The sequence below is a fragment of the Phyllostomus hastatus genome, unplaced genomic scaffold, assembly GCF_019186645.2.
Source record: "Phyllostomus hastatus isolate PE091 unplaced genomic scaffold, TTU_PhHast_1.1 phas_contig_432, whole genome shotgun sequence".
Classification (NCBI taxonomy): Eukaryota; Metazoa; Chordata; class Mammalia; order Chiroptera; family Phyllostomidae; genus Phyllostomus; species Phyllostomus hastatus.
This window is the reverse complement of record NW_025333880.1, coordinates 3197806-3224772: the sequence shown is the minus strand read 5'-3', so window position 1 is coordinate 3224772 and position 26967 is coordinate 3197806. Positions and strand designations below refer to the sequence as shown.

The 26967-nt window shown below is 36.6% G+C and overlaps 1 protein-coding gene across 2 annotated transcripts in view; it reads right to left on the bottom strand.

Annotated features, from left to right (window-relative positions):
• The window catches only part of OTOGL (otogelin like), a 127119-nt gene that overhangs the window by 72804 nt on the left and 27348 nt on the right, over positions 1-26967 (bottom strand). For both annotated transcript variants that reach the window (XM_045845005.1, XM_045845006.1), the window contains exons 11-23: positions 25473-25579; positions 25129-25254; positions 23809-23917; positions 21706-21752; positions 21128-21273; positions 19951-20074; positions 16338-16515; positions 12846-12970; positions 9251-9460; positions 7222-7387; positions 6361-6435; positions 4045-4097; positions 2289-2451 (exon numbers count right to left, since the gene is read on the bottom strand). In XM_045845005.1, coding sequence (XP_045700961.1) covers positions 2289-2451; positions 4045-4097; positions 6361-6435; positions 7222-7387; positions 9251-9460; positions 12846-12970; positions 16338-16515; positions 19951-20074; positions 21128-21273; positions 21706-21752; positions 23809-23917; positions 25129-25254; positions 25473-25579 — 1629 coding nt within the window. The remainder of the gene's footprint in view (positions 1-2288; positions 2452-4044; positions 4098-6360; positions 6436-7221; positions 7388-9250; positions 9461-12845; positions 12971-16337; positions 16516-19950; positions 20075-21127; positions 21274-21705; positions 21753-23808; positions 23918-25128; positions 25255-25472; positions 25580-26967) is intronic.

The following is a 26967-nucleotide window of genomic DNA, read 5'->3' as shown; positions in this document are numbered from 1 at the left end:
TTACACCCATTTTAAAAAGAGAAAGTTGAGACTCCAGTGGTTAAGTAACTTGTTCCAACATACTCCAGTTAATAAAAAGGAAGATCAGCATCTAAACCCAATTCTATATGACTCTTTCCACTAAATTACTCTGCATTTCTTTAATCTGCAGTGACTTCTCAACTAAGATAAATAGTCCTTTTATAGCCAATGAATCCTTGGCACTATCAGGAGCCTCATGAAAACAAGTTACAGGCTCATTTCCCTAAATAAGCTAACCAAAGTCACATGGAAGACAATCTAAATCCTGTTATCATAACCAACTTTATAATAGAAAGTTCTGAATAACAAAGTTATTTCCAAATTAATCAGAGTCCTCATAGCCAATTCCAACTGTATTTATTTAATACATTTCTTTAAGTTTTTATAATGAGTTTTGATCAGTAAATAAATAAATCATTGTGGAACCGAAAGTCAGAAGTGAGCAAATAGGTATTTTTTAAAAATAATAGCATCTCCTGGCTGGCATAGCTCAGTGGATTGAGCTCGGGCTGCGAACCAAAGCATCGCAGTTTCGATTCCCACTCAGGGCACATGCTTGGGTTGCAGGCCATGGCCCCCAGCAACCGCACATTGATGTTTCTCTTTCTCTCTCTCTCTTTCTCCCTCTCTTCCCTCTCTAAAAATAAATAAATAAAATCTTTTAAAAATTCACAATTAAAAAAAATAATAGCATCAATCATAAGCATATGAAACAAAATGAGGATGTATCTTTATCTAATCAGCCATGCATCCATAATAGTAATAATTAAATCAAATAAATAATGATGTAGCTTTCAATCATTTTACCATTATAAAGGTTTTACTTTCCTTCTCCTTTTTTACTAAAATGTCTCCCTTGCTCATCTGTTCTACAGCCTGGTTTCTACTTGCCTTTATTTTCCCACACATGGGCTTGTTCTTTTAACCTCTGCCTGTGACCCTCCTTTCTAGAGAGACTGGTACAGTCCCAAGTTACCTGACTCTTCTACCTATTCTAAATGGAGACCATTAGACAAATGTGACTCTCCTGGGAAACAGACCACAAAACCTCTCTCTTCTTTGCTCATGGTTTATATGAACTAAGCCCCAGAATCCCTTTGTGTGCATATGCTCATGGAGGAAGAATGGGTGACCTACTTGCCTTAAAAGCCCTCCCTCTGAGCACTGGCTCTATTCATTATGAGAAGAGGAGGGACAAGTGTGCCTACATGAAAGCTAATAGTCCCTGGGTTCTGTATTTGCTTTCATGGGTACTACACAGCCCTGCTGCTAAAGGAAATTTATAAAGTTAAGAGTAGATTATGCTGCCATAAAATAGTGACTAATATTTATTGAGTGAACACACACACATCTCAATGCCTAATTGAGATCTTAAAGAAACTTGCATAAAATCACAGTTCACATCTGCAGAGCTGGGATTTGAACTCTGGTGTGTGAGCCAGAGCTCCCACTATTACCCTCTGCCCTATATAGCCTCAACATACCATTTTCATGGTGTAATATCCATTAGATAAAGCTGTTGGCATCACCATTATAACTTAATATCAACAATAACAGCACAACAGAATATTTGAAAGATATGCACTAAAATGTAATGAATGAAGTGTGGTTCACTATCACTTTCCCCAAATTGCAGTTGAATCTGGGAATAAATGTTGAATCCATCTTAAAATAAGTTCTCTTATCAATTCATTGATTAGTATATTACTTTAATAATATTGTATTACTTTAATAATACTACCTGAATAATATTGAGTATACTCTATTACTTTAATAATATTACACACCTAACATATGTGACATTATTCATATTATATTAACATGTAACACATAATACCTTGCAGATAACATGTGATATGTTACATGAACATAAAACAATTACAATAGTCTTCTAGTTACCAATTAACCATTGGTCAACTATAACAACAATTTTAGCTAATTTTGTAAATAATGTTTTCTTTTTTTAAAGATTTTATTTATTTATTTATAGAGGTAGGGGAAGGGAGGAAGAAAGAAAGAGAAATGAAACATCAATGTGGGAGAGAAACATCAATCAGTTGCCTCTTGCATGCCCCCAACTGGGGACCTGGCCCACAACCCAGGCATGTGCCCTGACCAGGAATCGAACCTGAAACCTTCTGTTCACAGGCCAGCACTCAATCTACTGAGCCACACCAGCCAGGGAAAGTTCTGTAAATAATGTTTTTAAGTGCTATATTTTCTATTAAATCCTGAACATTTTATATTGTCAAGAAAAAGAAGCTTACCCTGGAGCACAAACGCAACCACTTATGCAGGGTGAGGATGGGGCACAAGTGAAGTTCATGGCCAGGTTTGCACATGTAATCTCACAATTTACACCACCAGCTGGTAATTCAGGATCAGGAAACCTGCAGTCAAAATACACTTTTCCCTCGGGGCAGGCATGAACTTCAGGAACAAGACACAGACAAAACACACTTAAGTTTGTATTCATGCCATAGACAGACAATCATACCGAAGTACATTTGTATCAAAATACAAGTCACCATGGAATATTTTATCAGTTATTATTATATGATTCTCTTACTCTGTGATGTTTGGCTGATGAGCTTACAAACATTCTCTAGCCAGGTTCTCTTTGTAAATATTTCAATTTCCAAAACCTATTTTGAGTTTGAAACCTTAGCTTCCTTCCATAACGTGATAACTAAACAACTACTGTATAATTTTCTGAGGTCAAGGAACAGGGCACTTTGATTAATCTAAACGTATTTCCCCAAATTTGTGAAGAATAACAATTAGTGTGTTTAAACTTTACAAATCTGTTTGTTTACAATGAACTCATGAAAATCTTAGACCTTGCTTCACCTCTAAGTCATTATTGACATCAGCCCTCACTGCACTGTGGAAGCAGTGAAGTGGACATACTTACAGGTAGGGTAAGAATCACAAATTTCTCTAGAATGCTTTTGGGCTCAGTGGGATTAAATAAGGTGCCTTATGTAGGGGCAAAAGGATCAAATCTTGTGGACTCCTCTATAAGCAATCTGGCCACCGGGATTTCCCTTTCTTTAACTCTGAGGCACCTTGAAGCAAATGGGATATGGCAGGGATGGCCCAGAAGCTACTGAGTATGTGGGTGGGCCACAAACAGACCTTAAGAGAAGCCCTAGAGAGCCTGAATCCTTATAAAGTAAACCCAGGCATATAATTCAATGTTGATTTATAATAATATATATGTGACTGTGTATATAAACAAAAAGCAATAGCTCACATTTAGTGTTAACAGCCTACACTCTTTCTGTCCATTAAAGTCTATGAAAGTAGTATTATTAATTTGCCTAGAATTTTCTCTACAGTGACTATAAATTTAAAGGTTTTTATATAGTGAAGATAAATAATATAGCATCCCCTAATATAGAAGATCTTTAGGAATGATACACAAGTATAAATGACATTATAAGGAAGATGGCAGTAGATGTCATTTTAGATGCCATTTTTTAAGTGGTTGCTGCTAGTCCTAGAGCCTTGCTACTCATAATATAGCCCAGGCACCAGTGGCAATGGCATCACTTTGACCTTTGACAGAAATGTAGAATCCCAGGTATCACTCCTGACCTGCTGAATCAGAATCAGCATTTTAACAAGATCCCCAGATAATTGTGAGCACATTAATATCGGAGAAGTGCTGGTTTACAGTAGCATCACAACTTCTGTTTCACAAGTGTGTTACAACAGGTGCCAAGATACATATCCCTGAAGCTTTTGTGGCACTTGGTAGGCAGAATCGAAGCAGCATCCCTGGATCGATGACCTCTGCACCTAAACAGCCTTATATGCTCAACCCAGACTGTCCTACAAATATTATAATTTCCAAAGTAAAAGAAGTTAGGAAGCACTGAAGCACATGTTCAGAAACACTCTCAAGGCTACATTCATGCACATAGGCAAGAAGGGCTGTGATACATTAAACGGTTTTGCCAGAAAAGCAAGGACAGTACTAGGCCACACTCTCAAGAAAAATACATATCTAGATCTTACCAGTAGAGGGCGGTGCTGGCTCATCACATCTCACAGTCCCATTTGAACATTGACTAGTAAAAGTAAACAAATATTATAAATCCAATTTTTTCTGTATTTCAAAACCAATCAATAATATAAAAAATTGATTGAACATATATACAAATGCTATTTTTTCCATAGGTTTTTTTCACAAATAAATTACTGGCTTAGGTCCAGTTTGAAGAGAGCTATGTCAGTTCAGCATATTTTCATCAAACACTTATATGTATAGGGCACTGAGATAAGCACAAAGGATACAAAGACCAAGATTCATAGTCTTTGCTCAAGTAGGAAGGCAATAATACTCAGTGGAGAGGTAGTACAAAGCCACACAGGGGCAGAGCTGTGTTCCATGTAACCAGGTGCAATGCGGGAAGTGACGGGACATGCAAATGGCAAAGAGGCAAAGGCCAGCTGCTGTTCAGACACTAAAGCTTTGTCTCTGAGGTGAACCATTGACCTGAACCAGAAAATTGATATGGTTGGTTTGATTTCCAGAAAAATCATTCTAGCAGCAGCTTTGAAGATACAATGAAGTCACATCTTCCTTGAAATTTAAGTTCTAAAGTCCGGGCATGAGATGAAAAGCTAATACTGGCAAATTTAATCCTGAAGCTCCTTTAAGAAACTCTCATGAGAGGGAACAACACCATGGTTCTCATACCATAAACATAAACAACATAAAGAGTTTTTCTTCCAGCTTTGGTCCAGATCATGTGTTTTATGTTTGAGCCCAGATGAAAAAGCTAATGTATAAGGACCATGTCACATGAAAAAATATGCTTATCTGTTGTCTGACACCAGGATGACACTCAGAGGTGTGCCGTGCTCACATTGTGGACAGCAGAGAGGAACTGAGACAGACAGATCTCAGATTACACAGGCAGCTTTTCCATATCATACTCATTCTCGGACATTCCTTAGAGAAAAGCAAATGAAGTTACTGCACTAATGGGATGTTTTTTCTCACTGAAGAGAAATGATTCCTTCATTTTTCTTTTTTTTTTTGGCCAATTTATTCAATAAAATTCAATTATGTTAAATTTTCAACACCTAGACAAAATGGGAGTATGGCTAAAGGCAAGTAGACCAGGTAGAGGCAAGAAGTGACATGGTTATGGCAGTGGCAATGGAAAGGAGTCATATTTCAACTATTTGCAAAAAGGAAAATCCACAGTCATTGGGGATTTATTGACTAGGGATGTTGAATAGGAGGAAAGAGTCAAAAAATAACTCCCAGATTTCTGGCTTGGGAAAATGTGGCCAGTAGTACAAACTACTAGAGAAAGATCTAGAAGCTGGTTGCCTTTGTATCTTGATTGAGAGGTGGAAGGAAAGGAGATGGAGATAGCAAGAGTAAATTGAGTATGAATTGCATATTGTCATAGATATGCAATAAGATGCTAAGCAAAGTGGGCAACAGAAAAATCACCACAGAACCATGTTTCCTGAGCTTGATTCTTGCCTTTGTTACCAACTTGCTTGACTGCCTGTGCCTCATTTCATCACCAGTAAACTGGGAATATAACAATAGTACTTACCTTTTAGGGTTACAGTTACGACAGATATAATAACAGATATAAAAGACTCAGAATGGTGCCAGACTAGAGAATGTGCATAGTAATAGCGAGATATCCTTATTATTACCCTTATTTTCACTATTATCTACTGTGTATTATTATCTGTTGGCACCAATAGTGGAATTAAAAGAGAAACATCAGGAGTTGAGGGTAGATCAATGTGGACTGCTGCATGGACATGTCTGCATTTTTAACAGACGCAATGCAACCCGAATGAGTATTATCCCAGTAATGCATTCTCTCACCAGGATCCATGCTCCTAGGGAGACAGGACTCTGATTCCAGCATGTGACATGGTTAATTCCATTTTGGAATTGCTTTTTTTGAAGCCAGTGGATAAACTGCAAAGCTAAAACCCCTTAGTAACTTGCATTGTTTGAACACTCACCTCACTCCTAAATTCCATCTAAAAAACCAAACTGATCAAAGGGCTTCCGTTTTGCTGCATAACACTTCATTCATTTCCACTCTTTTCTACAGTTCTGAGTACAAAACTTAGGCATTCTATGCTGCAATGTTACATATATACACACACACACACATGAACACACACATATACACACATGTACATATATGTGTATATATGGTTTTAAAGGTTATGTTAGGGTTAACTGTATTTTTAAATTATAGTAGTCATTTCGATTTACAGTTTTGGTTAAGAAATTATCTCAGTATATGTTATTCATCAAGTACAATCACCATCGTTGAAATCTACCATAAGCCCGTAGGTGTTGGGATAAGCTCTCCAGGTTGGTAAATGCTGCCCCTGTAATGACACCGGCAGTGAAATCTATGAGGAAAAAAAAGAGGTTAAATTAATAAACCAGGATATATGCATGTAGATTTTAGAAAACACTAAAATTCAAGTAGACCCCATGCTCTGTTTTGGCTATTTAAGGCACGCTCTGAAAACGACTTCTTTCTGTGAGACTACATGCAATTTTGTCATACAAATGGCAGAAACCATTTAAATGCGAAGTCTTGGGTAGCTTCAAATTTTGTTTCCTAAATTTAAAAAATCTGTATTTATTATTTTAGTCACAATACAGACTGTGTTGTGTTAGTCACAAAAAAACTTCCTGAACACACCTCAGAGAAACATAACTGAGATTTCATTGAACCCTATGTTAAGACAAAAGTATTCATCTCACATGATTTGAGAAATTTCTGAGTGCAGACAGGTATTGCAATGCTGCTAGTAAGGTTTGCCACATGACAGTGAAACACCAACCTTGCTATTAATCTTGATATGATATAAAAACAAGTAGAAATATACTCCTGGATTAACTGATTCCTTAGCTCTTTCTGCAGCTATTTGTGAACAAGTACAGGATTAAAATTAAATAAATAAGGTAAAGACATTAGGAAATATTAAAGAAATGACTCCCAAGCAGATCTTGGCATACATGCACACTTTATGGAAAAAGTGACTTCATGAAGAAAATTATTTTTTTCCCAAAAATGGTGCTGAATCAGTTAGATTAAGAGAGAAAAGAAATAAGCATGAAAGCCCATTTAATCTGTTAAGAGAAAAACAGATGAAAACTGGGTGCTGCCAACCGTTTCTGTGACTCACATGGGCACACAGAAGTGAAGCGTTTCTTCGTAATATTTGCCTTCAGGACAGTTGCAGCCTTCGGCACATTCATCAGTGCACCGTTCGGGGGCGGAGAGAGCCGTGCAGGAGCGGCGGCAGAAGGAGGAGCAGTGGTGGTACAGCATGCCTTTCTGGCACACCAGGCCTGGGGACAGAAGGGAGCCTCTGAGAAACAGTGCCACAGAGAGAGGGGCATTTTGTGCTGAATTACAGATCGATATAAATCATGGGGAAAAGATATCAGAACATTACAGAATCCTATAACAAATAAATTAATTACAACCTTTGCCTGCATCGAAGTGTAATAGAAAAATAAAATTTCTGTTTCGAAATATTTTTAAGTGAGACTTTCCATAACATTCTTTTTTTGTTGTTTATTTTTTTGTAACATCCTTTAATAGCCTGCACCATGGTTTTTAAAACTATTTCAGGTATTTTATATGTCTAAATACACTTCCTGTCCTTGCATTTCAAATCTATTGACTGTTATGCTGACATCATCTTCTTTATGACATATTTAAGCATCATTTAAATAAACTTTTAGTCTTCTACAGGTAAGACAAAACTTGACTTTATTGATCCATATTCATAGCTCTTATTTTTTGCCTTAATCATGCTTGTACTTTTTTCTAAACCCTTCCAATTTCTCTCTAGTCCAAATTGAACTGATTAGAGTGGACAAACTAAAATACCCTAAAAAGCAAACACCCAAAACGTGCTGGATAACACATAATTGAAATTATGTTTAATGTATATTCATCTTGTAAGGAAAAAAAATGGGGTGTGGCAGGTGAGTACCATCCCCCAATGCCAGAAGTAAAGAGGGAAACAATATCCAGAAATTTGAATAGAGAAGAAGATCAATCTCTTGGACTTAACTCATGTGGGAACAGAAAATGAAACTTAGTCCTTTGTGAGGCAAGGAACGAGGAGACCTTTTACTCGAACTCTCCAAAAGCTCCATCCTCAGTTGCAAAGATGGACTGCAGCACAGGTCAGCAAACTCCCATAAAGAGCCAAATGATAAATAGTTTCAGCCTTGCAGGATGGACGGTCTCTGTTACAACTACTCAGCTTTGCCCTTGTAGCCCAAAAGCAGCCATAAACAATATGTAAAGAAATGGGCAATAAACTTTATTTACAAAAACACAGGAAGCCAAAGGGTATAGTTTGCCAACACCTGGACTAAAAATCTGCTCTTTGGACAGCGAGATGCTAGGAAAACCTCTGTAATTCTGTGGGGTCTGTGATAAAATAAAATATCCTCTGAAAAATCAGAACCCCAAATATAAGTACATGCTGCACAGGTTTGTTATGTAAATTTACATTACTTTTATATTTCCATTATCATTTTTAAAAAGCCCAAGCTAGGAAAATAACATCAAAACTGGCCAATAAACCCTTTGGAGTGACAGGAAAAAGCTTTGTGAAGCGAACTGTGGGGTGGAGAAGTGGAGGAAGTGATGCTCTCGAAATCCAGGTCACAAAGGGTTCTAAGAGAGGGAGGCAGCATCCCAATAAAGATTAGCTCATGAAAATTATAGAATAAATAGAAAAGGAAACAATCTACCATGGATGAGAACAGCAGACACCATAACCATGAGAACTAGAGCCCCAAGAAATTGAGAAAATCCTTGGCTCTTGTATAACTTGCCTATTTAACTGCAAATCAACTGTGTCACTATAACATATAATGCTTTTCTGTACTTAGATATGACATTTCTGTAAAAATTTTCTCAAATTATTTCTGTTACGTATTTCAAACCACATAGTTATACTCTAAGTTTGCTAATAACAAAAATGTCAAAATTTATTGATCTTACCCAACATATCTTCAGTTTTATGAAATAAAGTATTTCATTTGTTTTTTTGTTTGTACATTATAATAAATTTCAAATAACTTGAGCAATATTGACTTTCCACTTAAAAAAATGAAAGCAGTAAATACAAATGCAAAAATATCTGAAGTGTTATCTGATTGTCTTTGCGCTATTGCCATCGCACTCACCACAGAATGAAACATAAGCTCTGAAATCAATGGTGACACCGCGCTGGCCACACAGGTAGGCATAGTGGGCGAGAGCATTGCATAGGCAGGCACTTCCACACTTGCATGCATCGTGGCGGCATAGCTGGTAGTACAGTCCAGGGCTGACGTAGAAGTGACAAGGAGCAAAGAGCTCTTGGTGGATGACGTCACAGTGTGCTGCGTATCCAACTAACAGACAAAGAACTGCATTAGCCCCTCATGTACTCATTCTGATCTTAACCTTAAGGATCTAGTTCCAGAACTATCCCAGCATCTTGCTTTCCTAGAAATGTACTGTATTATACATTACTTTTAATAAGAGCCAATATTTTCAGCTTACATGGGTTTTTTGTTTGTTTGTTTTACTTTTGATAATACTGGTGACAGCACTTTATCTATATTCAATAATATTTTAGAAAAAAAAGAACTGTTTTACCTGAATAACATGAGTAACAGAAAGGTTGATAACCTCTATCACCCCATTGCCTGCAGATCATCTTAGAAAATCATCCCAATTCTACCGTAAAGAATTGGTGAGTAGTGGGAGACATTCATATATGATAAAAGTGGTACCATATTGTGGACGTTATGGCAACTCCCTGGAATACACAATTATCCAGAAAAGACTGGGAATCATCTCATTCCAATAGTCTCTGAGGTGAACAATAATATAGCAGATGCCACAAAGTCATAGCACTAATGTCTGCACAAGGCACAAAGCACAATGATAAAAGAATCTATAAATGCACACATAAATAACTAATGAATAGAAATTAGGGCTTAGAACATATGCTAAAGGCCATGAGGTACAACTACCAGGCCTTTGGTTGGTTGGGGTGTAACTGCTTCTTAAATTTGTTGATGTTCCCCTTGAGAATGACTGACCAGATATAATTTTTATGTGAATAACCAAGTTTGCCCAAACAATCTGGAAAATCTCGCCTTTCTGAGAAAGGCTATGTGATTCCTTAATGTGGTAGACCTAAGTTTCACTGACTTTTTCACAGCTAAAATCAATCTTTGAACTGTCATTGTCTTTGAGAGACCAGGTGAACTGTCAAAGAGTGGAATGTTTTCAAATTAATGAACTATGCTAAACTTAACTGGTTGAGTATTTTAAATATATTTATTATTGGTAAGGAAACACATGGTAATTATCTTAGTATTATATTTTTGCATTGTTATGCCTGTGTAGATGAAAACAAATGACTTGGACTGTAGCAGCACATCGTTGGCATGCGGACTCCCAGTCCCCAGGAGCTCCAAAACAAAGCAGCACATCAGCGGGACTCCCCTTGTGTGCCCTAGGAACATGCAGACTAAAAATATTCCTTCTGACATTAAGTAAAAGGGTAACTCAACAAGACCTTTGTGAAAAAATATTCTTCAGAAGCCACATCAGAATTGTTGACTTTTATCGCTTTATTTTCCTTTCTTTAGAGATTATTTTGGATTTGCCTATTTGAAATCTAAAAGAAAAATAGTTCATGGCAAAGGTGAAGAAGGATAATATCTAAAATATATATCAGAGAAGACATGAGATATAAGGATAAAAGTGATAAAAATATATATAACAGACAGTGTGTAATTAGAGGAGGCAATTAAAGAAAAGGAAAACTGAGGTTTTCAGTTGTGTTCTACTCCAACTTTTACATGTTACTAAAAAATAAAGTTACTGCAATATCAAGGAGGGAACTAAAAGTTAGAAGTAAGCTGAATAACACTAATTGAAGGAGAAGGAGTAGATCTATTAATAGAAAGTTAAACACAAAAAGGGGGAAAACACTGTTAAACAGGAATAAGATAAAAGTGTCCAATCATAGAGATGAATTGACTTCAATCTAATCCTATTATTATAGATAGGAAAAATGACCAAAGAGATTAACAGTCTTCTTCAAGTTTAGAAGTTGGCTTAGATGAAAAGACAGCACTAAAAGCAGCACTATCTCATGCTTTTCCAGTACATCAAAGCTATAGGTTCATAATAAGGACCATGACAATCAACAGAACCCAACCAAACAACCACTACAGATCCAGAGTTTGTGCTGGCTTCTCATGAGTACACCAATAGTAATAACCAATGTTAATGTATCCTTAAAAATGACACAAAAACACTAAACTAGCCAAAATAATTAAAGAAAGAAATTTGAAAAATATTTAATCTATTTAAGGATACACACTTTTTTTCACAAAGTGATTTTACAAAAATAACAGTAATATGAGGTCTATCTAGAAAGTGTACAGCCATGTAATATGAAAAAAAAGAGGCATTTTTTGAAGAAAATACAAGATACAAGAAACATGGTTCATAGGACAATGACACCTCAGTCCCCTTCAAAGTAGGCCCCTTGGGGCCTCACACAGGTCTCTCAATCAGCATCAGCTGCCCCAACATATTTTCCTAAATCTCATTAATGGTCTGAGATCTCTTCCCTTTCAAAGGTGATTTTAGTTTTGGGAAAAGCCAGAAGACATGGGGTACCAAATCTGGCCTGTAGGGGGACTGAGTGACCTGGGTGAGTTGATGTTTCACCAAAAGTCTCTGCACCAGACATGGTGCATGAGTGAGCACATTGTTGTGATGAAGCTGCAGATCACCAATTGCCCATAGTTGTGTCCTTCTGAATCACTGAAATAGTTTCTGCAAAGGAATGTTCAAGCTTAACGCAAAACTGGATGCAGATTTGTTGCTTTGTTTGCTCAGGCATTTTGACTGACACAACCACACAGTATATATGCTCACTCCATGGTGTCTACTGCCCTCCACTGACTAATACAGGGAAACTGTCCATTCATGCATGTACATTCCAGTCCACTCTCCTTGACTGCCAGGTTACATTGATGTCGCACAAATATATAACATTCTCATTATATTAACAATGCCTGAACCTTTTCTAGGCATTGCATGGACAGACCTTGCGTGTGTTCTTTTATTGAGCAGTGAGATAGCCATTCACAAGGTTTGCTGTGGCTTCAGCAAACAAAAGAATACAACCAAAAATTCTTGACATGTGAGTTTCACTATCATTGCAAATTGCAACTATGGTGTGTGACCATCTCAAATTGTTGCACACATAATGGCACAAAGCTTCCTTGGATCACTAATTTCCTACTTATGAAACTATAACAGATTCTGTGAGCAGGAGTGGATAATGTGTTAGTAATAAACAGGAAAATCTACATGAGCTGTCATACTATGGAACTGAAGTCAAACATCCCAAGACTATAACAGCATTATTAGAGATTTTTCAGGCATTTTTCTTAAGCATTAAATAATCTGAACTCTCCAAAATGCTATCTCACATTTGGGAGGAATTGGGGGATTTATAAATACCTAAAATAAATACATTTATGAATGCAAAGTAGTAAATAAAATAATCATTTTCTGGAGTTCTTTTAAAAAATAACCTATATTACATAAAGAAGCATATGTAAAGGCATAATTTAAACAAAAACACATAGCATCAATATTATCCTAATTTAAAAAATCAGAATTTAAAATCACTGTCTAATGTTATGATTATAGTAATACATAGATCTTTCCCCTAAGTTTACAAGTAGAAGAAGGGCTTACTGTTTTGTTGGTTAATGTTACAGGGGTCCACCATAGGAACATGAACAGGTGCAAAACAAGTGGAGGAAACTCTCCACGCATTTGCATGAAGTTGTGGTGTACCTTCTATCATACCTGATGGGGAACTAGAAAGCAAAGATAGTATTTGTCTTAGTCACTCCCATTCATTTTATTTGGTCAGTCTTTAAATATTTTTAAAAGAATGCTATTTTTTTATTTACAAAGAAATTTTAGAACTAAAAATGTTCTATTATTTTTTAAATATACATAGTATCAACTCCCTGTTATTAAGACTTTACGAGGTGTCAAGTTGTGGACATATATGGTTTTATTTAATAATCATTTCAGCCTCACGGAACAAAACCATCATTATCCCCCTGCAGAAAGAAAGCAAAACAAAAACTCAGAAAACTATTAATGTTCATTCAGCTGATGTGTCAAAGCCAAGATGCAACTATAGTTTGCACTGATTTAATAAAACATCACACAACTAAAACATTGTGTGTATGTGTGTGTGTGGTTTAGAGTATATGCAAAGAGAAGGAGGTAGGTAGCTCACATGATTCTTTTCAGGGTAAAGACAAATGTCCCAAAGAATAAGCAGTCTATAATTATGGTTCAATATTTCAAAATCTATTATGAGGCCTGAAGTACTGAGGTTTCATCATGAAGCTGCACAAACAAACCAAATGAAAATTGAGGGAAAATGGTATAAAAGGCATCCTTTATCCAAGTTGACTTATTTCTTCAATTCCCTCAGCAAACCAAAATGGAAGAGAAACATTCACTGTTCTGAAGTCAGATATATAAATCACAAGAATGCTTAATAGCCAAACACTTAAATGCCCCCTCCAGCAGCCATCAAGGTTTATTAACTCATTTGCCAATATTTAGTAAGTGACAATCCCTGCCAGACACTATGCCAGACACTGTCAAAACTACTTAAGAGAGTCAGATTGAACTAAGTTTCCTGTAGGAAGCTTTGACCAATGCAAGCCCTACCTGCCTGAATTGTTACAGCATGGCTAAATGGTAGAGTGGGCCTTATCTTGGCTCTCTGTGGTGTCCTAATAAATCAACTGCTTTGGTTATAAATAAGCTCAGGCACCATTACCTATATGGAGCTTCTCACCACCCCGACTGAGAAAGGAGGAGAAAAAGATGCTGCACAAGCCATTCCACAGTGGCCATCTTTGTCTCACCCTTTCCCCTTTCCTTCCTTTCCCCAGTCCTAAAAATTAAACAATTCTCAAATTGTAAAGCAATAACAAACACCTAATCCAAAACCTCATTTTGTTTAAATGAGAACACTGAAACTCAAAGAAATTGTTTAACATGGACTAGCCTTTCTCATTCTTTCCCTTCCTTCCCTCTTCATTCCTACAGAGGACAATTAAATAGGCCAAGGCCATGGGTGTAGTCGGGGCTCTCAGGAGGAACTGACTCAGAGCTTGGCTCTCTTATCGCATTTAGCTCACTTAAAACAATAAATACAAAAAATAATTAGGAGTTAAAATGTAGACCCATTTATTTACTGCATTTCACTTTAAAAAATAACCTTTCAGCTTACCATAAGTTACTATAAATGGCATGCAAAATAAATTTTCAAGTAATTAATATTTTCCATTTCACTTTGCAGATTCTCATTAACATTTGTGAAGTAAAGAAGTTTAATTGCTTATGCTGGAAAGCCAAACACTGTTAAAAAGTTATCTCTAACTCTGAAATATTATCCTGCACTGTTATCAGCCTGAATGTTTACACATGGAGGAGACTGGTGCCCCAGGAGGAGGGAGGCGGCTCGCCATCTGTTAAATGCGGACTGCTAACCCATTCCGATACACAAGGCAGGGAAAGAAGGCTTAGTGTCTTTTCTGCACAACTTAACCAAGCCACTTAAAATAGCATTTGTGAAACAAAAGATATATATAAAGATACTGATATTCTGACCTAAAAATAAATTAAACAAAAAAACCTAAATATCCTAAAAATAATTTAATCACACAGGAGACAACATAGAACTTTTCTTTTGAAATTTAAATTTTTAAATGCCAGTTATTCTCACTCATTCTAATTCTTTTCTTATTAAAACCCTGCCTCTGTTCAATTCATATATCACATAATTCATGTTCTAGGCTAGTTCCTAAGAATACAAGGAGTGAGGGTGCAGTTCTTATTCTCAAAGCCCTCACAGTTTTAAGTGAAAACCAGACAAGATAAAATGGTAGATATTCACATAACAGAGTCAAAATTAACTTTGTCTGTTGTAATATGAACTTGCTTTTTGAAGCAAATAATTTCTGAGTTGGGCTGAACTATAAATAGGAGTTCGTGAGAAAGATTAGGAGGCGGAAAGAACCCCAAGCAGGAGTAATACACAGGAGTGTTTTTTTTTAGTGGTATTTGGAGCTCTTGCCTGTGTGGCTCAGTTGGTTGGAACATTGTCTCATACACCAAAAGGATGTGGGTTCCATTCCTAGTCTGGGCACATCCCTAGGTTGCAGGATTGATCCTCAGTCAGGGCATGTATGGGAGGCAACTAATCAATGTTTCTCTCTCACACTGATGTCCCTCTCTCTCTCTCTCTCTCTCTCTCTCTCTCAAAGCAATAAACATATTTTTTTAATTTTACAAAGGTATTTGGAGAATGGCTTTTCCATAAAATATTTTCTGGCTACCCAGCCCACACTAACCTACTCAAAATTCCTGCTGTGCTTCCAGCCATAACAACAAAATTCGACACTTAACTTTTTGTAATTACTTCAGTATTTATTGTATGTATTGTTGATTAACACCTTGCCTAGAACTCACTATTTCTTAGAGGTTGTTATCCCCTCCCAGTCTTCCATACAAGCTCCTTGAGGATGGGACCATAGATATCATACTACTTGAACTGTCCCACCATGCTTAGCATAAAAGCTCAAAGTATTTACATTAAATTACACACTGTATCTCTTCACATGTAGGTGAAAGTAGGCTTTTCTTCTGATTAAACACCAATTATCACAAAATTCAATTAACTTCGATAACAAAATGTTGCTTTAGAGATATCATGCATACTGATACCAATATTTTTACAAGAATAATTTACTATTAATACAAAATGATATTAATGTTTTCAAAAATACTGCTAAGCTTGATAGGTGGCAGGGGAGAGTGTAACAGGCAGCTATTCTGATTCTGTGGGTTAACCCACAGGCCTTGAGTCACACTGTCTAAATTCAAAGCCCAGCTCCACTCTATTTGAGCTAAATGTCTTTGAGTGATTTATTTGCCACTTTTTGGTCTCAGTTGGTTTTCTCATCTACAAAACAGAGATGCGAATCTGTGGTTTCTACAAAATTTAAATACAATGATCAATGTGAAGCTCTTAGAATCATGATGCCTAAGCTGGCTATGTTATTAGTTAAGTAAACATTTTTACTGAAGGATTTTATATCCTCTAAATTACTAGTCATTAAATCATGTTAGCTATACAGAAATCATACTTACAGAAAATCATCCCTTATGTTCCCATTAAAAGTGCCACAGAGCCCCAGTGTTCTTCTTTTCCATGTGCTGGTGAGCTGAATATAAATTCTTTCCCCATCTATAGCAAACAGAATCTTTAAACCAAATGTGGTTTTTAGAAGAATAAATAAGGAAGACAGAGTTTGAATTTCAACAATTCCTGTAGGAAAAAAAAATATATATATAAGTCAGTTTTGAGATTCACAGGTGGTGTTCTGAAATGCTAGCATACAGCAGGACTCTTCTTCCCAGAGACAGGGACGGACATGGAGGAGGCAGGAGCCCAGTTCATACCCCTGTGCTCCGGGGCCAGTTTTTGCCACAGTTTGCATGCTTTTTTTGCTCTCATTTCCCTTCTGTCCCTCATTGCTGGATATGAATCAGATATTCTTAATAAATTGTCAGGTCCATATGAAGTTTCAGTTGACAAACATCACGTGGCAGGGTGGAGAGTCCTCAGACATTTAAAATCTGATCTCTCTTCCTCAACATGTATGTGTGTGTTTGTGTGTATTTTTCCAACACACATCACACAGTAAGGCCCAGCCACTTTCCTCAAAAACTCCCCTTCTTTCAAGCCTGCCAGCCACAGGAGGAGCTCAGCACTTGAGAAACACATTTTATGAACCACCTTTAGAGACAAGAAATTTGTGTTTAGGGCTGAACTGATGACTTTTGCCACCAGAAGTTTGCTCCTGTATCTCTATCACAGTTTCTACCATCATCTGGCCACCAAACCCAGAAATATGAGAAGATTCTTTGATCACTTCATGTTCCTGTTGCCCTTCTCTAACCAACCCCATTCCAATTCATCACCAAGGTCAGACCTTTTTTTCTAAATAATTTTTAATCTACCTTCTTCTTCCCACCTCTATTGTCACTGCCTTAGATCAGTTCCTCTTCATTCCTTGCACACCCTACTTTAATCACATCCTAACTGTTCTCTGTGTTAGTTAGGAATGTCTAACATCTCTCAAAGCCACTTCTTTTTTTAAACATATTTTATTGATTATGCCTTTACAGTTGTCCCATTTCCCCCCTTCACTCCCCTCCACCCTGCAAACCCTCTCCCACCTACTTACCCCCCCTTTAGTTCATGTCCATGTGTCATACTTATAAGTTCTTCACCTTCTACATTTTTCATACTATTCTTACCCTCCCCCTGTCTATTTCCTACCTACCATCTATGCTACTTATTCTCTGTAACTTTTCCTATTCTCTCCTCCTCCCACTCCCCTGTTGCTAACCCTCCATGTGATCTCCATTTCTGTGGTTCTGTTCCTGTTCTAGTTGTTTGCTTAGTTTCTTTTGGTTTTGTTTTAGGTGTGGTTGTTAATAATTGTGAGCTTGCTGTCATTTTACTATTCATGCTTTTTTTAATCTTCTTTTCTTAGATAAGTCCCTTTAACATTTCATAAAGTAAGGGCTTGGTGATGATGAACTCCTTTAACTTGACTTCATCTGAGAAGCACTTGATCTGCCCTTCCATTCTAAATGAAAGCTTTGCTGGATAGAGTAGTCTGGGATATAGGTCCTTGCCTTTCATGGCTTGAAATACTTTCCGGCCCCTTCTTGCCTGCAAGGTCTCTTTTCAGAAATCAGCTGACAGTCTGATGGGAACTCCTTTGTAGGTGACTGTCCCCTTATCTCTTGCTGCTTCTAGGATTCTCTCCTTCATTTTTACTTTGGCTAATGTAATTATGCTGTGCCTTGGTGTGTTTCTTCTTGGGTCCAACTTCTTTGGGACTCTCTGAGCTTCCTGGACTTCCTGGAAGTCTATTTCCTTTGCCAGAATGGGGAAGTTCTCCTTTATTATTTGTTCAGAGACGTGCTCAATCTGTTGCTTTTCCTCTTCCCCTTCTGGTACCCCTATAATTCAGATGTTGGAATGTTTAAAGATGTCCTGGAGGTTCCTAAGCTTCTCCTCATTTTTTTGAATTCTTATTTCTCCATTCTCTCCTGTTTGGCTGTTTCTTTCTTCCTTCTGGTCCACTCCATTGTTTTGAGTCCCAGTTTCCTTCCCATCACTATTGGTTCCTTATGCATTTTCCTTCATTTCTTTTATGGTAACCTGCATGTGTTCATCTAATTTGCGACCAAAATCAACCAATTGTGTGAGCTTCCTGATCACCAGTGTTTTGAACTGTGCATCTGATAGGTTAGCTATCTCTTGGTTGCTCAAAAGGATGAGTTCTGGGGCACTGATTTTCTGTTTGAGCCATCTTTCTCTCTCTCTCTTTTTTTTTCTTTTTGGTCTAGTCACTCCTGCTACAGTGAGGGGCGGAGCCTTAGGTGTTTACCAGGGCTGGGCACCCCAGTCACTAGATTGTGATGTTATATGTGAGGGCGGGGTCGAGAGGGAACAATGGCTGTAGCTCCATTCTCCAAGGGACCTCAGTCCCTTTCCTGGGATCCTTGGTTGTGCGCTCTGCCCTGCTCCACAATTGCTGCCTCACTGGGTCTGCCGGCTGCTGCTTGTGTACTCAGGGTCCACCCGCTGCGATCTTGCACGCCCCAGATGCCTTACGAGCTCCCAGTTGCCTTATGGGCCCAATTCTCCCTGTTCTCTGCGCCGCAACATGCGCCAACCCATGCAAACCCGATGTTTGTCTCTGTCCCTCCTACCAGTCTGGATTAAACGGGTCTATTCAACTTCTTGGCTGTCCGACTTCCATTCAGATAAATTTTCTATCAGTTCTGGGTGTTATCCTGCCTCTAAATTGTTGTTGTTCCAATCTTGGTTGTGTGTGGAGGTACGGTGCGTTCACCTATGCCTCCATCTTGCTGGAAGTCCTCAAAGCCACTTCTACACTTCCATAATAGTGTTATATCCCCCCAAAGACTATATCATTAAAACTGTTTATTTGGGTGAACCACATAAGAGTCATTTTTGTACATAAAAATGGCAAACTAATAATAATTTTATACCCAATTTTATATCAAGTTCAACTTCTTCAGCATGGCGATCACTAGTATAGTCATGTAATTTCTAATACAAATCAGGACGTTTCTGGAAGTAACACCGAGTATTATTAAACTATGCTAGAACACAGATGTGAACAGGGCCTGTCCCAGGAAAATTACAATGAATGATGCCTGGATATAAGGCCTTCCCCAGCCTCGCCCCCACCTATTGCCCTTTTCTCCTCTCTGCACATTCTCCATTTACCCTCTTCAGGCTTTAGCAATGTCAACCTAGCTATAGTTCCCCCTAAACATACTGCAGAGTTCTACACCTTGTTGTTCTGCATGGAACACTTTCACCATCTCTTTCATCCCAGTGATCCTCCTTCAGAAAACTTTCCTGACCATACCTGCATACCCCTCCTGAAGGCTGGGAAAGCTGCACTCATTTAGACCCCCAAAGCCTTTGTAAGTGGCTATTTGCTTATATCTCTCCCCTCTCAAACTTTCAGCCATTTGAAGTAAACACTAGGTCCCATAAATATGGTTGTCTCTACCATGTTAGGTGAGGATCTGGCAACATACAGACACTGAAATGTTAGGAGAGGCAGCCAATGGGAGAAGCTTCCATTTAGGTTGTTTTATTATTGTTTTAATGTGAGGAAAGTTCATCATTAGCATTGCATCTTACCATTCAGGCTGAAGCCTTGGTTAGGACCGGTGAGGATTTGTCCTCCCCTACTAACTGTCACTTGTTTGTTAAAATCATCCTCCAGAATTAGAGTTATAGACTGAAGGCAGACCAAGCCAAGGTTCTGCATAAAAACCAAATCATCAGTTAAAGACATGAGAGAGATAAAGAGACATGAAAAGAAACAGGGACAGTGGGAGAGAAAAACAAGTGAGGGAGTGAAAGTAGAGAAGGAAGAAGAAAGAGTACACTTACATGAAGACTTCTGGTACATAGAAAGCTTGAGTATAAGTAATATAATAAAGTAATTACTATATAAACCATCTTATGTAGCCCCATTACTAATAAAATATATCTTTAAGTGTATTGAATATACCATGTACACATGTACTTTACATAGAACACTGAATAATGTTTCAATTAAGTGCCAATAACTATGTTTTTCAAAGTACCTCTCTAAATTCACTTAAGTGGCATATTAGATATTAAAAAATCAATATGAAAAAAACAAAAATTATGATTCTATGTAGAAAACTTTTTCATATTTCTAAAGTATTGCAAAGGAAAAAATCAAACTGGAAAATAGCAAATAAAGTAGCTGAGAATTTTTGCTGGAGTAGCCACTTTTTATTATAGTACAACCAGAAAATTAATGATTTTTACAAAATTTTGACTACCTGATTTAGACAGAGGGAAGATTCAGATATTTTTATTTATGAATTATTAATGTGTTTAATTGAAGAAAAAGCCTAAAATAAATGTTTCAGTGTGCTAAGAAATGTATTATATTTATTTAGAATAATATGAAGCCTCTCCAATACTGTCTAAATCATCTCTTTAAAATAGTATTTTTGAAGTAACCAAAAACTAAGCTCCATTATGTTACTATGCATGAAATGCTCAAAAACTATACATAAAATATCATTTTTAAAAGAAAGAAAATACAGGTAAATGTATGTTACTTAATCTAAGACATATTTGTTCTCATATTGTAATATCTCTGAAATCAGGACACATCATATGATCATTAGGATAATGGTAGGTGAATGATACATTTTAACAATCAACTTAATTTTAAAGAAAATCACTATACCCACTCATGTTACCATTCTTAACCTAGATATAAATTTGAGTCAAAAAAATGAACATTTCTCTGGTCATTCTGAGATAGTCTTACCTGCTCACAGTGAGCTTTCTCTAAAGTAATTGTGAACTTGTCTTTTCCAGTCCCTTTCACAAGGACATATTGGCACATTCCAATGAAAGAATAATGTCGGCCATCAAAAGTTGTGAAATGAGAGTCACCTACAACAGAGCATTGAACTACCAAAAAAAAGATAAAAAAGAATAGAGAAAGAAGGAGAAAGAAGAGAAAGAAATTATTTAGTCTTAAAAAGCCAGTCAAATTAGAGTAGAAAATCATGTATCAAAAACAATAGCTAAAATGTTTAAAATGTATTAGTTTGACAAATTTACTAAATTATGTTATTCTATTTAATTTAAAGTTTACTAAGTGATAACTCTTTCACATGTTTTAGGTTTTGTAATATTTTTACTATTTTAATAAAATTTTTACCAAAGTTGCCTGTTCAAAGCTATCATTTATTCAATTTTCCATTTATCCTGACTATCTGGATTTATAGATCATTACATCTCTTATTATACATGAGATCACCTCTTAAATATCATTGCTATGTTCCTGCTCAATTTCCAAAACATGAGAAATTTTCTTTAAAAAATATTTTAAAAGATTACCTGGACAGTCATGCTCAGTGCAGTTCCAAATTCCACCAACACATACACTAGATAAAATGATAAACATGTTAATCTACTAGCATAGAAAAACTGTATTGCATTGCATTGCATTTGCATTGATATATTGATTAATGTACCAAAATATATCATGTTTATAGGCTCAGAATAATTGGACTTGGGAAATATCTTCACACAACTTTAATTAACTGATAGATATGTGCTGGCCAGCACCTAAATTATTATTTGTTGTGCGTCATACTTAAAAATCACTAACAATGATACAAGTGTGTACTAATCAAACAGAGAACTTGTTTTTGTCCTTTTCTTATTGCTTAAACTGAAAAAGTTCACACACACAAAAGTATTTACCTATATCATTAGAGAACCACACAAAAAGAGTTTAGATTAATAAAATAACACATCTACTACAAATGAAGAAAATTGGTTTTGAGGATCATCAGACATTGAAGACAGAGAAAAGACATCTTATGTAAGATAAATTCTGCCTTTTACTGTCAAAAAGACATGAATTTTGGAGGACAGAAGCAGCCTCTGAAAGGCAGGAGCTCAAATTGGTATTAAGAACGTGGTTAGATGTACTATAGTTTTTTGATCCATTCATTTACTGATGGGCACCTAGGTTGCTTCCAACACTTGGCTATTGTAAATTGTGCTGCTATGAACATTGGGGTGCATAGGTTCTTTTGGATTGGTGTTTCAGGGTTCTTAGGATATAATCCTAGCAGTGGAATTGCTGGGTCAAAAGGCAGATCCATTTTTAGTTTTCTGAGGAATTCCATACTATTTTCCATAGTGGTTGTACCAGTCTGCATTCTCACCAACAGTGCACTAGGGTCCCTTTTTCTCCACAGCATCTCCAACACTTGTTGTTTGTTGCTTTGTTTATGATGGCCATTCTGACTGGTGTGAAGTGGTATTTCATTCTGGTTTTAATTTGCATCTCTCTGATAGCTAGCGATATTGAGCATCTTTTCATGTGTCTCTGGATCCTCTGTATGTCCTCCTTGGAGAAGTGTCTGTTCAAGCCCATTGCCCATTTTTTAATTGGGTTGTTTGTCTTCTTAGAGTGGAGTCGTGTAAGTTCTTTATATATTTTGGAGACTAAACCCTTGTCTGAGGTATTCTATGCAGCAGAAAGAAAGAAGGAGCTCCTACCCTTTGCAACAGCATGAATGCAACTGGAAAGCATTATGCTAAGCAAAATAAGCCAGGCAGTAAAAGACAAATATCATATGATCTCACCTTTAACAGGAACCTAAACAACAGAACAAAGAATCAAGCAAAATATAACCAAAGACACTGAAATAGAGAATAGGCTAACAGTGTTCAAAGGGGAGAGGGGAGGGAATTTCAGGGGAATTTCAGGGGAAAGGGGGAAGGGTTTACAGGAACAAGTATAAAGGGCACATGGATAAAAAACTAGGGGCGGGTGGAAATGGGAGGGAGGAAGGGAGGGCAGGGTGGGTGGGCTGGGATAGGAGTAAAAGATAGAAAATTGTACTGCAACAACAATTAAAATAAAATTAAAAAAAGAAAAGAAATAATTCATTAAAAAAAAAGAACATGGTTAGTTAGCCAATGGTATTTCGTTTTACACACTGGCAGCAAAAGGGGAGAAACCTGATGCCAATTAAATCTCTGCTGCTCTCTAGGACTGCCCCAGAGTGAAGAATGCTTGCCAGCAATAGTCCTGGCTTATTTAATAAGAAATTCTAAGTGCTTCTAATCATGGCCCAAAACTGGCACTATGGAGAGTCACTTTTTAAAATATTAATAGAGGAGGTCAAGGAGAACCATTAAATCTAAGAGTAAAAGTATGTGCAAATTAGTGATTAAAAATAAGAAGAAAATGCAACATAGGTAAAGATTTTATGAAAGTCCCCAGGAAAGTGAGAAGAATTATGTTACAAAAGAATGCACAGATGTTCCCCCATCCCTGCACAGACTTTAAATAAAATACAAACTATGGTTGAAATTTTTAGAAGACAATCAGTAAGGACTACACACTTTTAAACAAATGTCATGGTAAAGTTGTCGACTAGCTGGGCACCTAGAAATAAGCGGCTTGCATTGATCACATACCATTCGGTGCATTCTTGTTCAATTTTTGAACCAACTGAATAAGCTAGTCCATGAAAACTACATGGGCAATTTTCCAAGGAGATGCAAGCCCCATTTTCCATAATGAGTCCTATTTAAGAAAAACATATATCAAATTTTCAAAGAAATAATAAAAATTTTATTCTATATATATAATAATTTAACCAACTTTTATTGAACACTGGATAACAAAATACAAATCACTTTACTTTCAAGGAAGTTACCAATCCCTCGGTTCTACCTCAATCAGCAGCTACCTTTTAAGTCTCTACTTCAGTGATTTTTAACTTTCTTATGCAATGACTTGTCATCAAAAATTCAAAGCTCACCGTACAGAATACAGGCAACTAAGAAAATATATTCTTGGTTCAATCTCAGTTCATCTCAAAATGAGAGATTTGCACCATCATCACACATAAAACAAATAGCCAGGCAGTGCTACTCAAAGGGCAAGCACAGTAGAAATGCATTTGTTACTTCTCTCTAATGAGTAGAGATGGTTGAGCCAAAGAGTAAATCAACTGTGTTACTAAACACACTGTTTCATTCAGCTGACCTTCTTTTTTCTGAGCAAGAATTTCTAAGTGAAGGAAGCACTGACTTATTTTTTGGTGCATTAATTTATATTCCAGTGCAAAGTCTTTATCTCATCAGTTCATGATAACAAACAGTGCAGGCCCAGCACTGGTCCGAAGATCCTCCTCTACATAACCCCAACGGAGCAATGGGCTGAGCTCGACAGATCCGGCTCCAGGGAGTTCTCACTTGTATTAACTATATGACAGTGTTAAAATAACTTAACATCTCTAGGATTTTATTTTCTTAGTCTATAAATATAAAAGAGTTTGAGTAAATTCCCAGTGTTCTCTAAAAAGGTCTGTCACTGTAGGAGTCATTCTTAAATTTAAATTCTACCTCTGTCATTGGTTGTGTTAGTTATAATTTCAAATATTTAAACTACATTGCGACTAAAATCTTGTACTGCCAAAACTTAAAGGCTTTTTTATGAAATTGCTTTAATAAATTATTAAATATCTTTAAATATTTCAGAGAACAAAATAGTTGCCATGGGTAATGTCAGGGCTCTAGATTCCAAATTTTCTGGGAAATTTACAAAGCAATTAGCCTTTTTATTAAAGAAAAGCAGCCTTTTCTATTAGCCACTTCAAGGACAAAATCCTACAAAGGCAGAGAATTGCAATAGCCCTAATGTCCTGGGAGAGAATGTTGTAACATAATTCTGTCATCACAGGATGGTATTTTGTACAAATGGAGATGGGATTTCTTTCATGGAACACTAACCATCTGGACAGTAACATCCATCAAGACATTGGAGATTGCTCCCAAGACATTCTTTCTCAAATGTGCAGGTGGGTGGGCAACAACTGATACAGTCCCGATGGACGAAGCTATCATCACATTTATCAGCTGAAATGGACAAACAGGGGAGAGCCGTAAGTCAACTTCATTCACCTCAAAAAAAAAAATTAGCATTTCAGAAGGTTTGCAAGTTTACCATTATCACTGCATCATGAAAAACAAATCCTTTCAATTCATCTATTCTGAGTATTCAGGGAAGTTTTGAAAACTAGAATAAGCCTAAAATTAACAAAAGTACACCGGGCTTGGAAAATAAGAAAACATACTACATGCTGGAAAGTCATCTCTCCAGTCTTGAATAGGGTAGCCAGCGTGGGAACAGGCTCTAGCGTACTCCGTGGCTGCCCGGCAGTAGGTCTCATCATCGTCAGCTCTGGAAAGGGAGAAAACAAAGGCAGAATCACATCAGAAATATAGACAGAATTTACATCTTTGAGCTCCTGACCTCTACTAGAAATGTTTAGTATGTGGTGAATATTCCAATATTAACTGATGTCAGCATGTACGTAATATGTTACATATACTAATACAGAAAATAAATCAACATAAGGTCCTAGCTAAAAAAGGCCTAGGTAAATTGTCGTCATCAAAGTCTTAAATTATTTGACCACTCATCTTTTGATTCAACCACGTCCCTAAAACTGAAAAACATTTCTATTTTAATTCTGACATTGTTCCAGAATTCTTGTATGGAACATTGGCTCCTGCACAAAGCATCCCAGACCTTTTAGAATTTAATAAATCCTATTACAACAGATAAAATTCTATCACAACAAAATCACCAAATGTGAATATTATTTCAAAGATACCGTGCTCTTGATAGTCTACACACTGGAATAAAACCAATACTAACAATCTGTACCACTTCTGAAAGATTGAATAAATAGCACTTAACCTAAGATTTTAAAAATTAATACTTTCAAGTTTAAATTACTAAAGCTAGTTACTTTGATAATATTGCCAAAAGTAAATAATCTCTAATTATTTTCCTATAATCACCCTAGAAGCTCCCCCAAACAAATATAACAGGTCAGCCAATTTCCAAAGCAGATTAGCAAGGTACCTATAAAATAAGGAAGGTTTATAATAAGATAGTTAGCTTGTTTTTCAACCCATCAAACTCAAAATTGAATAGTTAGTATCTTACAAGATAATGACCTTAAGAATGTTGCATTTTGTGAACCTTAGCATTTTCAGTATTTCTATTGTAAAAGCTGCCCATCTCTAATTGAGTTTTTCCTGTGCTACTGTAATTGGAGTCATCTGCTTATCTAGTCCAATTAACCAACCTTTAGAAGGAAAAAGGTTGAGCAGATAAACCTCAAAACTCAGAAAATATTCTAAACCTCCAAATAAGAAAAGTCTCTGAAAGTCAGGGTAAGCTAAAATTATTCCATTCCTAGAAAGACATGAAGTTTATGATTTCCCTTAAAACATGTGCACTGTTTCTTACAGTTAATAGAAGCTTTGAAAGTTAGCAAAGTAACTCAATATTGGTTTTTCAACTCAGTGCAACTATTATTAAAATAGCTGTCATTGTTAAGTATCTAAATTACTCTAGGATTCATGTTAGGCATGTTACATGTAGCAGCACACAAAAATTCACAACAATTGAGCAGGAAAGAAATCATTATCCCTATTTACTGAGGGAGAATGAGCATTAAGGAACTGTTGTTGATTGACCTTGATGTGGCAGAACTAAAACCATTTCCTTGCTTTGCCATTCTTAGATGCAGAAACAGAGATTAACTTCAAGAACTG